Below are 19,479 nucleotides of genomic sequence, written 5' to 3' on the forward strand. Positions count from 1 at the left end.
AAGCCACCACACACCCTTAAAAAGTGGCACCGGGTGGTGTGCCGCAATGCTGTACAGAGTTGTATCCCTTACATGTGATAGGATCCGCTGAGCTTGGTTTCGAATCCCCCTGGTTACGATCCTTGGTTTGCCCGCATTATACCCATTTCACCAAATGGTAATTTAAGCGTCTAAGACCGGCATCACTTCGGACTTTCCTGCATTTATCTGCCACGGAGTGATACAAATGGTATACTGTAAAACACACAGTTCAAAGCGGCATTAAACCCAATTCACTCATTAATAATATAATTAGCACGACTTTGTGTAACATGTAAATATGCTCTTTAATCGATGTGGGGCGGTCGGGTAGCCTAGTGGTTAAAGCGTTCGCTCGTCACGCCGAAGACCCGGGTTCGATTCTTGACATGGGTACAATGTGTGAAGCCCATTTCTGGTGTCCCCCGCCGTGATATTGCTGGAATATTGCTAAAAGCGGCGTAAAACCATACTCACTCACTCACTCACTCACTTAGTCGATGTGTTAAGCTTCAGCTCGAAAAAATCAAAATATATTTATTATTGTGGGTCCAATGTATAGATCCCTTGTTCTGTATATGGAGCTATGAAGGAATGTGGACGAACAGGACTGAGCGAGTTTTCCTGCACATAATGATATAATGTGGTACCACGACATTTTCTGTGTGGGTTGATATGATTGTACATTCATTAATTACACAAAATTGTTTGTAAATGATACCATAATTACGTTGTTGAATGTCAAATATGCAGTTGGATATCCATATATCATGGGTGAACAATGTATTCATAATTAAAACATCTCGATAATAACGTACATGTAACGTCAACAATGGTGTCAGAGTTTATAAGATTTATACACTTCAGCTGCCCCCTAGATCATTTGACTGTCCTTACTATTGCAGACATATATACGAAAGTTCAAATTGTTTGTTTTGTTTGTTTGTTGTTTAACGCCGCTCTCGCTGTCATTCCAGCTGTAGGACAGTGGCCTGTGAACAATCGTGTCTGGCCTAGACAATCTAGTGATTGATATTGTGAACAACGATCCACACCTTTGTTGCTGGGGACCTATTCTAATTTGAAACCTTCAGGGAGCTACGAAATTTCAAAACTGAAAACACCAATTATGTGGTATTGTTAATGTATTCATGTGGGAGGACATTCCGAAATGATGCAGGCCTTAGAGATGCTATCCTCTTTGGTGTAACCACGAACGGACATGGTGCTGACAAACCAAGAATAATAATCAGGGCAAACTAGGATTCGAAACCACGATCCACGGATACAGGCTCGTTTAAGGGACGCAACTCTGCAAAATGAATTGCCGCGCTTTAGACGACAGGGCCACCCGACCCCCGAAATTCTTATTTCAAATATGCTACTTCATTCATGTACTGAATTCAGTGTGCAAACAGCAACATCCCATCTATATGACGGCGTTCTGTAAATGATCAAGTCTGGACGAGGCAATCCAGTGACTGACATCATGAGCATCGATCTACGCAATTCCTACATCATTAACTTAAGATGTGCCAGTTCACTCACGGGCGTAATGTACATATAAGAGCATTATTGATTCTTCGTGAGATAAATAACATCAGACGAAGCCTTTTTCTTATCCGACTTGCCTGTAGCTAACCTATCTACGTTTTATTTGAGCTTCGTACTCACTTGTTTGTTTCTTTGTTGTTTAATGCCGCACTCAACAATATTCCATCTAGTAGTATATGACGGCGTTACTGTAAATACTCAAGTCTCGACCAGACAATCCAGTGACTGACATCATGAACATCGATCGACATGCAACATGCTCTTACGCCTCTCACGACAACAAGAGTTGCTGAAGACCAATTCCAGACTGGATTTTCACGGTGAATAACTGTGAAAACACAGATCTTAACACGTTAAACGCCTTTTCCCGAGAAACCGTTATAACACCACTATTGAGGTTATCTTCTAAGCATTTAAGGTTCTGACAAACTATTTGAAAATATTCAAAATATCCGTAGCCGAGGTCAATTATTAGTGGAAACTCGACTTTTATAGTCAGTTAACGCCCTTGCCTCGGGAAGTTGTTTTGAGTGAACAAACAAAAATATTTCCGTCACTTCCAAGTGTACACTACTTGGAACACGATTCAGTATAATGTGGGTTTGTATAATTTACAATAACCTGTCGATTCTTGTAAATTATTGAATCGTTAAAACAATAGTGACGTCCCATGCATCTTTTCATTCCGTTCTCAGGCCTACTTTCTCTATCTGTTTATGTTCGATGATTACGGATTTGCAACATCATCTCGGCTGAAAAGTGGCGCAAAGTTCATTCAAGACATGCAACGTGCAGTGCTCTCAACATATACTCTTCAAAAAAAGAAACGCACTGGTAGTATGAGAAAGTGAGTGAGTGAGTTGGGTTTAACGCCGCTTTTAACATTATTCCAGTTATATCACGGCGTGTCAGCTTAATGTGGGAGGAAAGCCCGAAGCGATGCAGGTCTCAAACGTTTACCACTTCGGTGAAACCCACGAGCACGGGTATGGTGCTGACAAACCTAGAAGCATAATCGGGGCGAACCGGGATTCGAACCCACAATCATAGGTTTCTGGCGTGCCCAAGGGACGCAACTCTGCACAGCGAATCGCGGCGCCTAAGACGACTGGGCCACCCGTGCCCCCACTGGTAGTATGAAGTTCATTGAACACAAAAAATTCGGTATATAAATTGGATATATGTTAATGGAAAATGTTGGTCGCCTGTTAAACGACAAAACGCAGCCATTGTTGATTTGCATTGTTTTCAAGTTCTAAAATGCCGGACTCGGCGATGCCGATCGGAACATCGCCATTGGGCGTATCCAAAGAGGGGAATCGCAGTCTTCTCGCACGCCACTTCAACGTCCACCACAGCGCCATTATGACCGATACACACAGTTCAATTCCACTGCAGACCGTCCGAGAACCCAGATGACCAGTTTTCGTCCCTGATTTGTAACAGATCCATCGACAGCGACGTTTGCGTTGGTGCCATACCTTACAGCCTTTGAATTTGAGGAGCGGTTTAGCGATGAATCACGATTTCCTCTTCACCGGCGAGATGGAAGACAACGTGTTTATCGTCGTGCAAATGAACGTTTTGCCCCACATCGTGAACGTGAATTCGACAAATTCGGTGGCGGTAGTGTCATGGTGTGTGTGTGTGTGTGTGTGTGTGTGTGTGTGTGTGTGTGTGTGTGTGTGTGTTGGGCGAGGGGGGGGGGGGGGGGGGGGGGGAGATATCCTACACCAATATTCCAGCAATACCAGAAATGGGCTTCACACATTGTACGCATGTTGGGAATCGAACCCGGGTCTTCGGCGTGACGAACGAACACTTTAACCACTAGCCTACCAAAACCGCCCCTGTAACACGGACGGCAAGATAACCTTGGAGAGATAAACATCACTCAGCCGTCTCATAATCAAGTGAAATGTGTGTCAGTATATGTGAAATCCGTTCCCACACACCAACTATCAACGCGTTCTATTGCTGTTGATCAGCAGCTACACACACCGCCTACACTGAAATGTACATGCGACTTGTCCATCATTATGTTGATGAGCGCCAGTATCACAAGGGACATGCGCAACCCCGAGCTGCTAAAACAACACTCGTCTCCGGTTTTCTGTTGAACTCCAGGATCTATTAAGACAATGACGCTGTCACTTACAGGCTGTATGTTGGGTATGTACTGCACGAGAAGGCTTTATTCCAATCGTTAAATGTACAAAGTGCTATTTCGATGGTGGTAATGGTTGCAGTGTTTAATCAATACCACGTGTGGATGGAGGTATTGATCAGTGTAGGCATTACCTTGTGTAGAATCGTCTTGATGCGATATTACACAACACTAATTGGTGTGTGCCCTTGGAGTTAACATGTAATGATTGATAGTGTTATTGTTTTTAATTCCGAGGTCAGCAGACATTTAACCTTCGACCTGAGTGATTGGCAAGAAATCAGAGGAAAAATATCATACAAGGGAGACGACTCTTACAAGCTTATTGCCATGGGAGCTGGTTCGCAGATCGTTTCAAGGTTGGTTGAAATGGTCAATAAGTGTTACAGGTTTAAAAATAAGTCGAACTTCAAATGGTATCTCGATACTGATTAATATGCATGTCGAAACTGTCATTAATGGGTTTTCAAAAGCAAGTAGCGATATCATATCAAATCGTTTACACTCCAAGAACGAGTGCGCAAAGTGTAGCCTACTGGATTTATACCCGGAACCAAGGTCGGATGTAACAGCGCTTTATCAACCGGACTGCTATAACGCACTGAGTGTCCACCTTTAATGTTGCAGTTAGACATTATGTCATAACTTTATCAAACAGGGCACTAGGAATATAACTAAACATATCGCACGTTAGTTCGGCTTGACCTATTTGACGTGTATCTAATGTCAGGCATATTTGATTAATTCTCAGAGAACACGCCAGCCTTGTTTCTCTAAATCGATTCCAGAGTAATGAGGTTGTTGGTTGATGAAAAATATAGGGGTTTTTTTATTTTCTTGATTGCACGAACATGTCCAAATGAGTAACTAGAAGTGTTCTTTTTATTTTAAATATGTTTTAATCACATGCATAGGATGTTTACAAGTTATCACAATCGTCCCCTCTCCCTCTCTGCCCTTTGTGGATTTTCCGCCAAGCCTAATGAAATAATGTTGACGAAACATACAGCCATTTAGACATTTCGCACTTTTATTTACACGTGTCAATAGGAAACACAATTGTTACTTGTATCACGGTTTAACCGGACCAACAAATGCTTATTCACAAAATCCCGACTTACTCCCAGTATTAAATCATCTAAGGTTAAAAAAAAAGTAATGCTTTTTATTATTTTGTCCTCATCTAAATTAGTGCTGATTTTACGACAGGATATTAGTTGTTTGTTTTAATCGTGGAATTCGGTATGGCGGGGATACGGAGGGTGTAGGAAATGGGACTGGATGCTGCTGTGTACAGTAGGTCAGTTATATGATAAACTGCCAAAAGAAAGTACAGTAAACTACGGTGATAACGAACTCAAAAGGAACACTAATTTTACTTCGTTATAACCGTAGTTCGTTAGAAGCATATATACAGCATGTATACAGCAAATGGACAGGATCAAAACACATTTCGTTATATCCGTCAGTTCGTTACAAGCGTGTTCGTTATAAACGTAGTTTACTGTATACACCCATGAGTGATGGTAGCTAAAAATACAACCAACAAGAAATGGTTATCAAGTGTGAAGTGTTTCTGCGACTGTTTTCACAAGTATCTTTTTCATAAAGTATGTAAATATTTGGTCAAAACGAATGAGGATTCTTCTTTTGCCGGACAGTTCATATATGTCGACGACCACCACCCGCCAACATCGAACTACTTGCGCAAAGCTGTCTTAGCTCTAAGGTTTGATTACAAAGCTCCCCTTTCTGTCATTTAAAAGAAAAATCTGCTATGTCAAAAAAAAAGAAGAAGAAAAAAAAAGCGGAGTTTACCCCTTCAGTTTCACAATTCATATCAATTGACAACAAATACCAGAGTGGCTTTTATATTCAACAATTATCTTCTCCAGGGCAAGAATGGCGACTAGTCTGATGGACATCCGGCTCATTCCATTCTATCTAAGCGTGGGGGCGTATTTCGCCCTATACCGACCCTACCTGCAGTACCCACCGGAGACGATGGACGCGGCCATAGTCAAGGCCATCCCCATATGGTCGTTAGCATTTTTTATCCACACAACCAAAGATTCTCACCAGACGATATATGCCAGGCACTTCTTTGTGGGCCTGTTCTTCTCCAGCCTCGGGGACATGTGCCTAATATGGCGCGAAACGCTGTTCATTCCCGGCATGCTTTTCTTCGCCGTCGCGCATGTGTGTTACATGCTTGGACTAGCTACTGACTTTAACTTCAAGAGAACCAGATGCGGTGTGTTCTTCACGTTGCTAAGTATGTGTCTGTACCTCTTCATCTCAAGTGGTATCAGCTCCATTGTCATGAAAGTCTTAGTGCTTGTGTATCAAGGTCTAATTTTTGGGGTTGGGTGGCTGGCTGTGGAACACTTCGTGTATGATCGGACAAACTCGGCTTGTTTCGGAGCCTGCGGTGCTGCGCTCTTTATGTTTTCCGACTGTTTGATAGGGCTGGACAAATGGAAGTTTCGCGTTCCTTTGGCTGAAGTGGTAATAATGGCCACCTATTATGCTGGTCAAATGTGCCTTGCGTTGTCTACTGTAAGAAATTGAGGTTGCGAGTTCCGACTAGCTGCGACATCGTAACTGTACTGCCCAGTTTTTACTATTCGACATCTACTGGTCGCAAATTAATACGTACGAGGGTTGATTGATAAGCTCTGAACCTCACACGGAAGGACTTGCGTTATAGCGAAGCCTTTAGTTATAGACACTATATGATGCCATAGAGACTTGTGCGATCTTAGGAAAATGGACAAACTTGAGGGACGTGCAGTGATTCAATACTTGCACAATTAGGGGTAAACACTTAAAGTCATCCATTAAGATATAAGTACAACACTAGGAATGGGTGTCCCTCCCTATGACACCGTAAAGAGGTGGGCAGCAGCGTGGCAGAAAGAGCCTTGAAGACGACCCCCGTCCTGTGACGTCAACAACACTAGAGATGATCCAGTGAATCCACGATATTGGGATGACCGAACGACGAATGACTGAGGGTAATATTGCTAGATGGCCATTCTCAGGAGAGAGTACATCTCATCCATAGAAACCTTAGCAATGAAGAAAGTAACAGCTCGTTCTGTTCAATGGCTGGTGCCATCTCATCCAAACGCACCACGCACAACACGTCTCTTGGTAACGTAGCTCTGTTTGAAGCTGATCCATAAAGGTTCTTGCAGCAATTTGTGACTATTGATGATACCTTGGCTCACCACTTCCAGTCTGAGTCCAAACAGCATTCAAAACATTTGAAGCACTTGACATCAACACCATCAAAGAAAGCAACGACTGTCCCATCAGCTTGAAGGGTTATGGCATCTTTTTCTGAGATGCCATCATAAGAGATGTCATCATAATGGTCTACAAAAAAGACACTTACAGATTGTCGTTAACACTTTGTGTCCCCTAGTTATCCAACCATTTTCTTCAAGGACACCCGATCTTTCGACTGAAAATGTAATTGGTTAAAGGTAATGACTGTGAACACGAAGGTATCGCATTCACTGCCTCGGCCGCTGTGTCTACTAATGTCCACGATTTTCAGTAACTTGCACTCTCATGGAGCTTGTGTCCACGATATCCTGTAACTTGCATTCTCACGCGTGAATCGTATCCCTTTATTAGCGACCAGAACATATGTCGGATAATAAATGCGAGGCAGGACACAGCTACGGCTTGGCCGCTAGAGCTGGAGGCAATGCACACACATGCTTGAAGTCTTTCAACCTTTGCCTTATTGTGATTATGCACAGTTGTGAGCTTATGTGTGGTGTCAGTGTGCAAGAGGACGTCATACGGCGATTTCACATGCAGCAGCCTACAACTAACAGCCTACAGTGACGTACATCACCTGAACTTAAGGGTCGACATTTTGGGGGTTGGGTGGGAGATTCGGGGTCCTAGGATATAAAGAAGATTGTTTTTCCGTAAATGCTGGGGTAAATATCAATTGTTGTCATTTTTTGTACCAAGATATTAATCGTTATAAATAATGTTTGTTCTGAAAAATTTGCTGTTGGTATAAAATGAATTGTGATTAGATAAAGAATAAGTTGTACAATAAATAGTCATCCCTTTCAAGTGAAACGATCATGGAAATCGCCTTTGTAAAATGACGTCTTTCATGTTCCCTTGGCAATTTCGAGATCGCCTCCACGAAAACAGTTCATTTTGTTGACAAGACGATAGTGCTCAATAACACAAAATTACCGATTAGTAATGTATTAATTTTTGTTCTGTAAGAGGAAGAGTGGCTGCTTTGAGTTGTTGGTAGTGAATCCTGTTTGTTGTGATCCAGCAAATGTTCATCTCCCCGAGTCCATGTTGTGCCAGAAAGGATGCATGACTGCTAGAGATACCGAACCATCATCATTGTCAATACTTCATCACCCGTGAATACGGCCGCTATGCGGGGAGTGAGAGAGTGAGTGAGTTGGGTTAAACGCCGCTTTTAACAGTAGTTCAGTTATATCGCGGTGTGTCAGCTTCATGTGCATTCGTCAACACTCGCCCCTTTCCGTAACCTGCAAGAAGACTCGTCCCCCTATCGATGAATGTTATGTGCGAAAAAAAGACAAACCAATCAGAATGCGCGTATGATTTCAAGTTCTTCGTCAAAGAATCCCTCAGAAATAATTTTTGATTTTACATATGTCTTGCATCTAAAAATATACCAAAGACACAGTTTAATGTATGCAATCATACTGTATAATTCTGCACGTCCCGATGTGCTTTAAATTGCATCTAAAATATAAATAATATATGGGGAAAATGCGTGAACCATTATGCAACGAGTTGACAATTGTTTTAGGTATGCCCGTTTGCGCGAAGACGGAACCCGGTCGCAAAAATGGCCACGAGAGGGGCACGAGTCGCTATTCGGCTTGTCCCGGAATAACACGAGTTGGTCACGAATGCTTCATGTGGGAAGAAAGCCCGAAGTGATGCAGGTCTCAGACGTTTACCACTTAGGTGAAACCCATACGCACGGGTATGGTGCTGACAAACCTAGAAACATAATCAGGGCGAACCGGGATTCGAAACCACAATCATAGGTGTTTGGCGTGCCAAGGGACGCAACACAGCGAATCGCGGCGCCTTAGACGACTGGGCCACCTGTGTCCCCTGCTATGCGGGGAAATAGTGACGCATGTCAACTTTATGTCAGGTACTGACATGTGTCAATGTGTGACTAAGGGAATCCAAGTATGCTATACTCTTTGCATGGAGTTCCTGCGATCACAACCGTCACCTGATACTGAAACACGTGTTTCGTATATGTCTATGGCACATGTTGCATGAGAAATATTGCCCATGTGATCTGAGCGTTCAATGGTGGTTTTTGTTTGTTTCTTGGTTGTTTAACGGCACACTCAGCAATATTCCAGCTATATGACGGCAGTCTGTAAATAATCGAGTCTGGACCAGACAATCCGGTGATTGACATGAGGATCGATCCACGCAATTGGGTGGGATAAACAGCCAAAGGCATGATTCGACGGTAAATAAAGCGACTGCACCGCACACTGGCCACCTGTATTCACGGGGGGGGGGGGGAGGGGGGGGGGAGGAACGTATAGTGTAAGAGCCGTGAAGTATTGACACATGTTAGAGTGTAACGAGAGACCATGTAACTGTTCAAGGAATAAAGTTTTAATGTTGCTAATACATAACGTTGTTGATACTTTCACGTGCATAAGTGGACGGTGGGTTAGCCTAGTGGATAAAGCGATGGCTCGTTACGGCGAAGGTCCGGGTTCGGATCCCCACATGGGTACAAGCTCATTTCTGAATGTTATGAATATGTGTTTATTCATAATACTGAGAGGCCACAGGCCTATAGTACATGTTATAAAGTAATGGGTGTATATACATTTATGAGGTAACACGTTTGGAACTTCTTAGCTTCATAGCATGCAATATGTACATTGACAGTTTTTTCGTTGTTATTACATTCTTACTTGACATTAGTGAAACACATTTCTGTACACTTGATTGTCATAAAAACGAGATATGACGGACGGAAGACACTCTTATGTCAACCACACGGAATGGAAGGAATGGTAATGTAAATGCAAAACCTAAAGCGCATGACAGGCAGCTTGGTTTTGTTTGTTTGGTGTTTAACGCCGCACTCAACAATATTCCAGCTATATGATGGCGGTCTGTAAAAAATCAAATCAAGTGGATCACATCATGAGCATCGATCCAAGCAATTGGGATACGATGACATGCATCAGCGAGTCTGACCACCCGTTCCCGTTAGTCGGCTCTTACGACAAGCATAGTCGTCTTTTCCTGCAAGCATGGGTTGCTACGTTGTTAGTACTTAGTATTTAGCAAGAAACAGCGTTAATGTTAAGCCTACGTTTGCTTACACCGCTGGGCCAAAATAACATGTCCCTAACCAGGAAATATGCCCAATCTTTATTTTCTCAAAGCATATACTTGGTCGCCCACGTTGATCTGTCCTTCCACGTCCACGGCACAGTTAACACCGAAAATTGGAGACTCGCCGTATGTCGGGAAACATCGAACACTGAAACAAGCAGGGTATTATTAACACACACATACACAACCAGTGCCGTAGCCAGCCGGGGGGCAGGGTGGGGGTGATTGCCCCCACCCGCGGATTTTTTTTTATAGAAAACAGTTTTATTTGAATCATGAAAATACAAGTTGGGGACAAGTGATACTTGTACAAATACTTGCCAAGGTCCAAGTTACCAATGCTTGTCGTAATTGTTTATTAGGATTTTAACTTAGGATTGGGTGGTTGCAACGTCATCTTCCCCAGCTAGCGTCGAGTGTTGCTCATAATATCAACCATTGGTTTGTAAAACGCAGACTATGATTTATAGACCGCCGCGATAAAGCTCGGGTACAGATCAGAGCGGCATAAATCAACATCCATTCACTCTTACCGTTTAAGAGTCGCTAAGGGTTCGCGGTCTTTGGATTTCTCTCCCACTTCTCCGTTAACTGTTGTCATGGTACACCTACAGAACAAAGATCAAAGATGAAACGAAAACCTGCAGGATGTCAAAATTCAAAAAGAAAAATCTGAGCAGTGGGTCAAAATAATTATAATATATATGGCTGTCGCGGCCGCTTCGAATCGGATCGGAAACGTTATGACCAACATTAACATCCAGTTCAGGTGAGCTAACAACGGATCCATGTGGAGATCCCACTTACCTCGTACACGGGTCCAGCATTCTCATGAAGGCTGTGTCCCCTATCTTGATCTCGTGCCAGCTGTCCTGAACAGAAAGTCACATCGGAATGTTTGTTTGTTTGTTTGTTTGTTGTTTAACGCCGCACTAGCTAAATGACGGCGGTCTGTAAATAATCGAGTCTGGACCAGACAATCCAATGATTGACATCACGGGCATCGATCTACGCAATTGGGATAGAACGACATGCATCAACCAAGTCAGTCAGCCTGACCACCCGATGGCGTTAGTCGCCTCTTTCAACAAGCATAGTCGCCTTTAACGGCAAGCAAGGTTGCGGAAGACCTTTTCTACACGGATCTTCACGGGTGACATCAGAATGTACATTGTTAGGAGAACGGAGAACATCTCAAAAGGTATGCGTGTCAGTCTCGACATTGTATTGTCAACCACACATCCCGTGCATTATGAAATGTGAGCCTTGTCGGTGAGGTGTTTGTATTTTTATGACCGCTTCCTTGGATATTTAAATTTTACTCCGTAACTTGACTATGGGTGGGCGGGCTTCAATGTTAGAACTAAACGGCGATTGGTATTTCACGTAAACATGCCACAATTTATCATGGCGATACAGTTTGCGTCTTATAGCTTTTACGTGTTATAAACTACACGCCTAAAGAATGAGTGAGTGAGTTAAGCTTGATGCCGCCTTGAACAATGTATCAAAATATGTATCAGTGTGTGTGTGTGTGTGTAATGTAAGACATACACCACTTTGGGGAAACCCGCCTGCACGGGTATGGTGCTGACAAACCTAGAAACATATTCAGGGTGAACTGGATTCGAACCCACAATGTTAGGTTTCTGGTGTGCCTAAAGGACGCAATTCTGCATATTGAATTGCGGCACCTTGGACATTTTGGCCACCCGTGAGCCCTCTCCCATATCTCACTAGACATCCCTGGGGCGGTCGGGTAGTCTACTGGTTAAAGCGTTCGCTCGTCACGCCGAAGACCCGGGTTCGATTCCCGACATGGGTACAATGTGTGAAGCCCATTTCTGGTGTTCCCCGCCGTGATATTGCTCGAATATTGATAAAAGCGGCGTAAAACCAAACACACTCACTCACTCACTCACACCTCCTAGGCATTGACATTACTAGCAATCTTTGCCTAGACTGTAGACCCAAGAGCTACATATTCTAGTGAAATCGGGAACTATGTGTTTTCCCAGGATGCGTTTCTTAAACTGGTTGGGCCTAAACTACACATGTGCTGAAACTATGGCCACGCCACGTTTCTACCGACGTCGTCCATCCAAAACCAACTATAACATTAGTCCTAACGTCGCATCTGCATTTATGAGTGAGTGAGTATGGTTTTACGCCGCTTTTAGCAATATTCCAGCAATATCACGGCGGGGCAGCATTTATGAAAGGTTATAAACGTCGCGGGCAATAGTGTGCCTGCTATATTTCTCCAACCATGTACAAACAAACCATCGCTCGAATAAGGACGCCGTGCAATATCGGTACAAATATTTATCCTACATTGTCAGAGCTCAAAGGTGGTCGCTCAGGGGTTGCCCATTTTGACCATACTCAGCAGCCATTTCAGTCATCGATCATTTAGTCATCATCACCGATCATTTTAGTACTCGGTCAGTATGGGAACCGTGATCTGTGGTGGGTTTGAACCTCATTTTCTGGTGATCATGTTCATACCTCATCGAATGCTTCTTTGGCGCTGACGACGATGTTGGGTCTGAAATTCCGCATGGACACTGGCTTGCTGAGCTTGGTATTTAGGAAGCCGAGAGACTCATCCGAGAGAAGCATGTAGGCCCCAAAGTCACTGTAGGCCGCCTGTAACAAAAATGAGTGAGTGAGTGAGTTTGGTTTAACGCCGCTTTTAACAGTATTCCAGTTACATCGCGGCGTGTCAGCTTAATGTGGGAGGAAAGCCCGAAGTGATGCAGGTTTCAGACTGTAACAAAAATGAGTTTTTACGCCGTTTATAGCACTCTTCCGGGAATATCATCGCGGTCTGGACACTATAAGTTGTCAACCGATCTCGAGGGGTATACGGGGCACGGGTGGCCCAGTCGTTTAAGGCGCCGCGATTCGCTATGCAGAGTTGCGTCCCTTGGGCACGCCAGAAACCTATGATTGTGGGTTCGAATCCCGGTTCGCCCCGATTAGGTTTCTAGGTTTGTCAGCACCATACCCGTGCTCGTGGGTTTAACCGAAGTGGTACACGTCTGAGTCTTGCATCACTTCGGGCTTTCCTCCCACATTAGTGAGTGAGTATGGTTTTACCCTGCTTTTAGCAATATTCAAGCAATATCACGGCGGGGGACACCAGAAATGGGCTTCACACATTGTACCCATGTCGGGAATCGAACCCGGGTCTTCGGCGTGACGAGCGAACGCTTTAACCACTAGGCAACCCGATCGCCCCCTCCCACATTAAGCTGACACGCTGTGATATAACTGGAACACTGTTTAAAGCGGCGTAAAACCCAACTCACTCTCTCACTCAATCGAGGGGTATACGGTGTGATGTTTGTTTGTTGTCTAACGCCGCACTCAAAAACATCCCTGCTGTATAACAGCGGTCGGTGAAGAAACGAGTCTGAACCAAACAATCCAGCGAGTGACATCATAAGCATCGATCAATTGGAATACAATGACATGCATCAAGCAAGTCAGCCAGCCTGACAACCAAACCCGTTAGTCGCATCTTACCACAAGCATAGTCGCTTTTACGGCAAGCATGGGCTGCTGAAAACCTATTCTACCCCGGATCTTCAGAGGTCGGTGTGATGTACCCTGTGTGTGAGACTATGTACCCGAGCCGGGCTCACACACAGGGTACATCACTCCATATGCCCCGAGGGATCGGTTGACAACGAGCTTATCTTACCGTCATTCATTCATACAGGGTCACGAATGCTTGAGTTACTTCCCTTTACACAATGCTTTCGAATAAACATCGGTTCATTACAACTGAACGATACTTATTCGAGATATGCATGTTATCTGATAAAGGCCAAGCGGGACCACATGAACGGGCTACACGTTCAATAATTGCCCCCTCCTCAACCAATCAGAAGCTAGTGTTTTAAGGTGGGATAAAGAGAACTGGCTTCATCAATTGTACCTGTGTGATCGAATACCGGTGTTTTGTTAACATAACGAGACAACTCTTTAACCCCAGCGCAGTGGTCACTGCATGTAAATACCGTGAGTTGGTACGCTTTGAACAGTATTTGAGTTTTATCACGGTGAGTCAGCGTAATTTAGGAGGAAAGTATCGCAAGTCTTAGATGTTTACCACAATGTTGAAAATTAATTATCTCAGCAAATACCTTCCACATATGTAGTTATACCTCTTTATCTTCCCTCACATGTAATCTGCTTTGGTTATATTGGCCAATGACGTCTTGTTAAAATTCCTATGAACCCCGCTATAGCGTGTAGTACTGGAAAACATATTCCCCACCGTCAAGGAAACATACATTTTCCGATCTCTGTAAACTGAAGCTCCTTCCAGCTCACCTGGCAATATGGCATCAAACACACGCCTAGCATTTCAATCTTCAATCAATTTTCAAATTGTAATAAATGATAACCATGCGTACACACGGAGTCAAATAGCACCCAAGTCGTGATAAGCCAACAACTTATTATATTGCAACTACGCCTATCATGGCCATTACATACGTCAGTCTGTGAATGAGTGAGTGAACACTATTTCAGTTACATCACCGTGTGTCAGGTTAATTGGGAAGGGAAGGTGACGCAGGTCATTTAAGTGTGTTTTTAAACCAAAGAGTGAAAACAAAGGAAGGAGCAGTGCCAATCTGGAATTCGATACTAAAATCATCGGATCCTGACACGCCAAAGGGAGGCAACTGCACAGCAATCGACTGGGCACAATGTGAGGCTCAATATTACCTGGTCGCCGAGAAGGGCAGGGTTTCCCCATGGCTTGAACTCGTCGCTGGATTCCCTCTTGTGCATCCCCGGGGCCGAGAACAGTAGCCGGAGTCCCTCCAGTCCCAGGAATGAGCTGACCCAGTCTGCGGCCTCCTGCCCACAGTCCAGCCCCTCCGTCCTACACTCCCACACACTGCAAGCAGGAAGGGTGGCTGTCGGGTATGTGTGTGTATATACATGTGTTTGAAGTTAACAATTCAAATGTGACACACTGAACCCTCAACTGAAGTCAAGAATCTTACTCCCTCCTAACTGTAATACCCCCAAAATGCATTCATACAAACCGACATGTCTTCACTTGGGACGGGATAACCGGGGGATTGATGGGTACTTTCAGTGTTGGCACTCCTGGTCCGTCAATAAACACCTGGTCTCCATGGATACTGACTTTTAGCAACGACATCTTCGGGGCCTGCCTTTGAGACAGGAAGTCGCCATTCGGCCTCGTTACCATCCAGTGTCTGTGAACACGATAGACGAACACGTGTCATGATGTATCTATCGTTTGTTACCATGGGTTGCATCATTTTAAGAACGAGGAATAGAATGAGAGACAAGGGCACTTTTCGGCACACTCGAGCTACATAGTTCAGAAAACGTTTAGGAATCGCCATGAAAGTTATCGGATGTGTTCAAATAGAGTGAGTGAGTGAGTTGGGTTTAACGCCGCTTTGAACAGAACAGAACAGAAAGCCCGAAGAGATACAGGTCTTAGACGTTTATGACTTTGATGAAACCCACGAGCTAGGGTATAGTGCTGACAAACCTAGAAATTTCACCAGGGCGAGACGGGATTTGAACCCACGATAATAGGTACTAGCACGCCCTTTTTAAAAGGGGTGCAACTCTGCATAGCAAAATGCGGCCACTTAGATAATAGGATCACCTCAGCTCCCGTGTTAGTATAGAAGATGTTAAGATTAATTTCAGACTATAGACAAAACAAAATACAGAGAAAAGGTTAACATGTGTCAAACAAGTCGATATAAGGGCTTTTTGGGGAGCGTTTTTAACATTTGAACACGAGCAGGTCCTTGACGAATAGGACAAGTACAAACAGTATTGTTCGATTTTACCCAGAAGCTTGAAAAATCGCGTCCAAATCATAGTTGTGAAAACAAACGCGATAGAAGTCTAGTTGTCGGTCTTATAAACATTTGTAACACGCCCCAGACAATGTACTATAAGCCTTAGGCCTCATCAGTACCATGAATAAAGACTGATTGATATGAACATTACTACGACTTTCATGGAAATAATCTTAAGTGTCCCCTAACTTTAGATGGTGAGTGGGACTGGGTAGTCTCCTGCATATACCCCAGCGCATATATTTAACAAAACAATCACCCTCATTTCATGAACCCTCCAGTAGTGTGGACCCCTTGAGCTGAAAAGGGGGATGAGTATATGCTGCTTGAGCTGTGAAGGGGAAGAGCGGGAAACTGGTGAACGTAGTATTAAATAATTATATGTTCTGGGGTCTGTAAAAGAGACTACCTTCTCGGCTCTGGCAGCCTATTTACCCATTCTATACTTAGCTCTATCAGCCTATACTTATCCCATTCTCAGCTTCTTATAAGAAATACTCGAGGTTCTCTTAGAATTATAATTTAAGCAGGTTCGACTCAAATTATTCATTCACCCGTTGTTTGTCTGCTAACTCAAAGTTTTATCAATTTAACAGGTAATGATTGCTCTACTAAACAGATACAATACTTTAGTTTCACAAGCGGTATGTATTACAATGTCCAGGTCGCTACTGAATATGGGCGACAGACCGTCGAGCGGAGTCCATTTAATTGTGTCACTTCGGGGGGCCAAAGGACACATTTCGTCTTTCATTATCAGTTGAGGTGAAATGGGTTTTAACGTCGCGTCTGCTGATGTAATGTGTGTGTGGCTGCTTGTACTAGTCCGGACTAATTTATGGTGCTAGTACACTGAGACACCATGACGCAGTTTAACATGAATACCACACTCAGACACAGTATACTGACTCCAAGTCTACCAGTCCTTGTTTCGGCCCCATAATACCCCTTAAACCGAGCGCAAGACAGGATAACAACAAGTACTATCTTTTAACGTCTCTTGGTATGACGCGGCCGGGGATCGAACCCCGGACCTTCCGCTCTTCGGGCGGATGCTCTACCACTAGACCACGAAGCGCACATTATCAGGCAACAAGGTTATTTGTTTTCACATTCTCATCATTCTGATTCTGTGTTACCAAATTTGAGGCATTTTCCTGGATCGAATCATAACAATCTAACAAAAACATTCATTCAAATATCTACAAAACATTCAGTCACAATTTTTCAGGGAAGTGTTAATCATTGTTAGAGGTGAATTCTTTTCGTTATTTGTTTCACCATAAATATATTTATTTGATCCGAAAATGGTGCGGTGCTTTCTTTCGTGTGGCTGGATAATATTTCTGTTTAAATCATCTACCTAAACCTTCAGTATACTAAATAAATAAGTGATATGTTTATCTGGAGCGCTAGGTCAGCTGCTTAGACCAGTAGAATAACACTGTTGTCGTCTATTTCAGTCGACATCAGCAATTGACTCCACAATGTAGGACGAGGACACCAGGCCATGATGAAATAGACATGAAATAACAACACCGACATAACTCAGTCGTTGACAGAAATGCAGATGTCAAATAAATGGAACACAGTACAAATAAGAAAATTAAGTAAACCCCACTCTTTAAAATACTGAACAAAAGGTAAGACTTTCGCCCGTATCCCCCCTGAAAAATATATCTGCTTATAAGGATTGGGCGGCAATGCATACATATAAAACAGTTAATCCTACAAAACTTACTGACATCATAATCTGTTTCCAAGTTGTGGCAGGACATTTACAAGTCCGACAAAGCATTGACATAGATACGGCAAAACATGCACCTAACCACCAGGGTTATACATGATGCAGGAACGCGCGGCCAGTATGCACACATATATGGAATGGATCAGAGACCATATAATCTATTATATGGTCTCTGGAATGGATGCAATAAAAATGTGTCGCATCCAAAGGGACGCACAATAATATTCATTGTACCAAATTCTGGACACGAACTATTAAAGTCCAGTGATTTTAGTAAATATCAAATCTTGCAGTACACTACACCATTTCATTACATTGATCACGGGACCCTCATATTCCAGTGAAACCCTTGAAATTTAATATTTGGGGTTCCCTTGACCACTGACCTAAATAAATATATATTTAGATCAGTACCTAGTCTGTCTTACAGACCTTGATACAAATATATCAAATATAGCCCATGCAAGTCTATAAAGTTTGGCAAGTCTAGATTACTACAGTATCGGGAAATGAAGAGAGTCTCTGGGCTCCATTCTATTTTTATTAAGATATGTTAAGAACTGCTTTTTTCTATACGATATGTTCATTACAGAGACTAGATGTTAGTCTAGTCAGTGCCTAGACCCCTGATTTTGTTGGTCAAAGTAAAACCTTGTGCCACCTTGACACACATAAAACACTGTCTTTCTTAACTGGTTAATGAACCAAAGCATATCCATGTGGTGATACCATTATCCCTATTTATTAGCGTAAAGAAAACAGATTATTTTAAATAAACAACGTCCTTTGCTTTAAATTTAAGCAGCCAATTTCCAGCTGATGTGACACGGCTGACAAGTCAAATACAAGTATTTATATCTTATTAATAAAATCTAAATATTAATTTAAATATGAGATACGTTACATGATCTATATCACACGACAATGAATTACCATAAATAAATAATAAACAGTAATTACACAATGGGTATTGCAACAGAATCATGCAATCCATTCATAAAGTTCAAAGACTTTCACCTGTCTGTGACCCCTTGAACTTTCAACCCGAGGCGACTGCACAGCGCGCGCTGAACTGAGATTCCTCCGCACGATTTGACTGGGAACAGATTCAATGCGGTAACATGCCCCACCAGCTCAAACCGTTGTAATTTCTGCCATCTTGTGTAAGCGCCAAATGCATATTTTGCTGCGGAGGAGACGGCCAATGTTCCGAATATAAACGCTGACTCGCTGATCTGATCTCCCGAAACCATCTTCGAACCATAAGCCTCGTTATGCGTCTCTGTAAAATCCACGTGTCCAAGTTAGGAGACTGATCGATAAGTCCTATCTGTGTTGAGAGAGGGGCTCGGTAAATATGGGTTACAGGTGAAAACGCTGTCGGAACCCTGTGTGTGTTTGAAAGCTGAGCGGGTTGACCACGTGGTGTAACAAAGTGGGGTGGCGGATGTGGAGTTGGGGGATTGGGGTCAAGCTGACTGAGGGTAAACGTACTTGTGAAATGTAGGGCATAGGTATCATGATGGATTCCTAGCAACCTGTGCCTTCCATACGAGGCAACTGGTGGGTGGACAGGTTCGGTCACATCGTACGCGGGCATCGTGGGGGTGTTGCTCAAAATAGCTATCACTGGTCTGGTCAAGACTAAATTATTAACAGATTGCCGTCATGTATGATCATATATATTACTGCAATATTGCAGAGAGTGA

The 19,479-nt window shown here is 43.3% G+C and overlaps 2 protein-coding genes across 4 annotated transcripts; one reads left to right on the forward strand and one right to left on the reverse strand.

Annotated features, from left to right (window-relative positions):
* Nucleotides 1–3,619: 3,619 nt before the first annotated feature.
* Nucleotides 3,620–7,103, forward strand: LOC139443231 (lysoplasmalogenase TMEM86A-like). Of its 2 annotated transcripts, none has more exons than XM_071224203.1 (3): nucleotides 3,620–3,744; nucleotides 3,982–4,098; nucleotides 5,635–7,103. In XM_071224203.1, the coding sequence occupies exons 2-3, from the start codon at nucleotides 4,070–4,072 to the stop codon at nucleotides 6,308–6,310; spliced, it is 705 nt and encodes a 234-aa protein (XP_071080304.1). In that variant the 5' UTR covers nucleotides 3,620–3,744; nucleotides 3,982–4,069; the 3' UTR covers nucleotides 6,311–7,103. The 2 variants fall into 2 exon arrangements, with proteins under 2 accessions (XP_071080304.1, XP_071080305.1); XM_071224204.1 differs by having other exon boundaries at nucleotides 3,985–4,098.
* A 2,524-nt stretch (nucleotides 7,104–9,627) lies between these two features.
* On the reverse strand, nucleotides 9,628–19,476 carry LOC139443437 (mitochondrial amidoxime-reducing component 1-like). 2 transcript variants are annotated; one of them, XM_071224427.1, is made up of 7 exons: nucleotides 18,788–19,476; nucleotides 15,220–15,396; nucleotides 14,894–15,068; nucleotides 12,659–12,799; nucleotides 10,958–11,022; nucleotides 10,684–10,758; nucleotides 9,628–10,298 (listed from the first exon to the last, which is right to left on the reverse strand). In XM_071224427.1, the coding sequence occupies exons 1-7, from the start codon at nucleotides 19,021–19,023 to the stop codon at nucleotides 10,187–10,189; spliced, it is 981 nt and encodes a 326-aa protein (XP_071080528.1). In that variant the 5' UTR covers nucleotides 19,024–19,476; the 3' UTR covers nucleotides 9,628–10,186. The 2 variants fall into 2 exon arrangements, 1 of the variants encoding a protein (XP_071080528.1); XR_011651730.1 differs by having other exon boundaries at nucleotides 10,210–10,298; nucleotides 10,958–11,017.
* Between the last annotated feature and the right edge of the window lie 3 nt (nucleotides 19,477–19,479).

This window comes from Haliotis cracherodii, unplaced genomic scaffold (assembly GCF_022045235.1).
Source record: "Haliotis cracherodii isolate W230 unplaced genomic scaffold, xgHalCrac1.p SCAF_5, whole genome shotgun sequence".
Taxonomy (NCBI): domain Eukaryota; kingdom Metazoa; phylum Mollusca; class Gastropoda; order Lepetellida; family Haliotidae; genus Haliotis; species Haliotis cracherodii.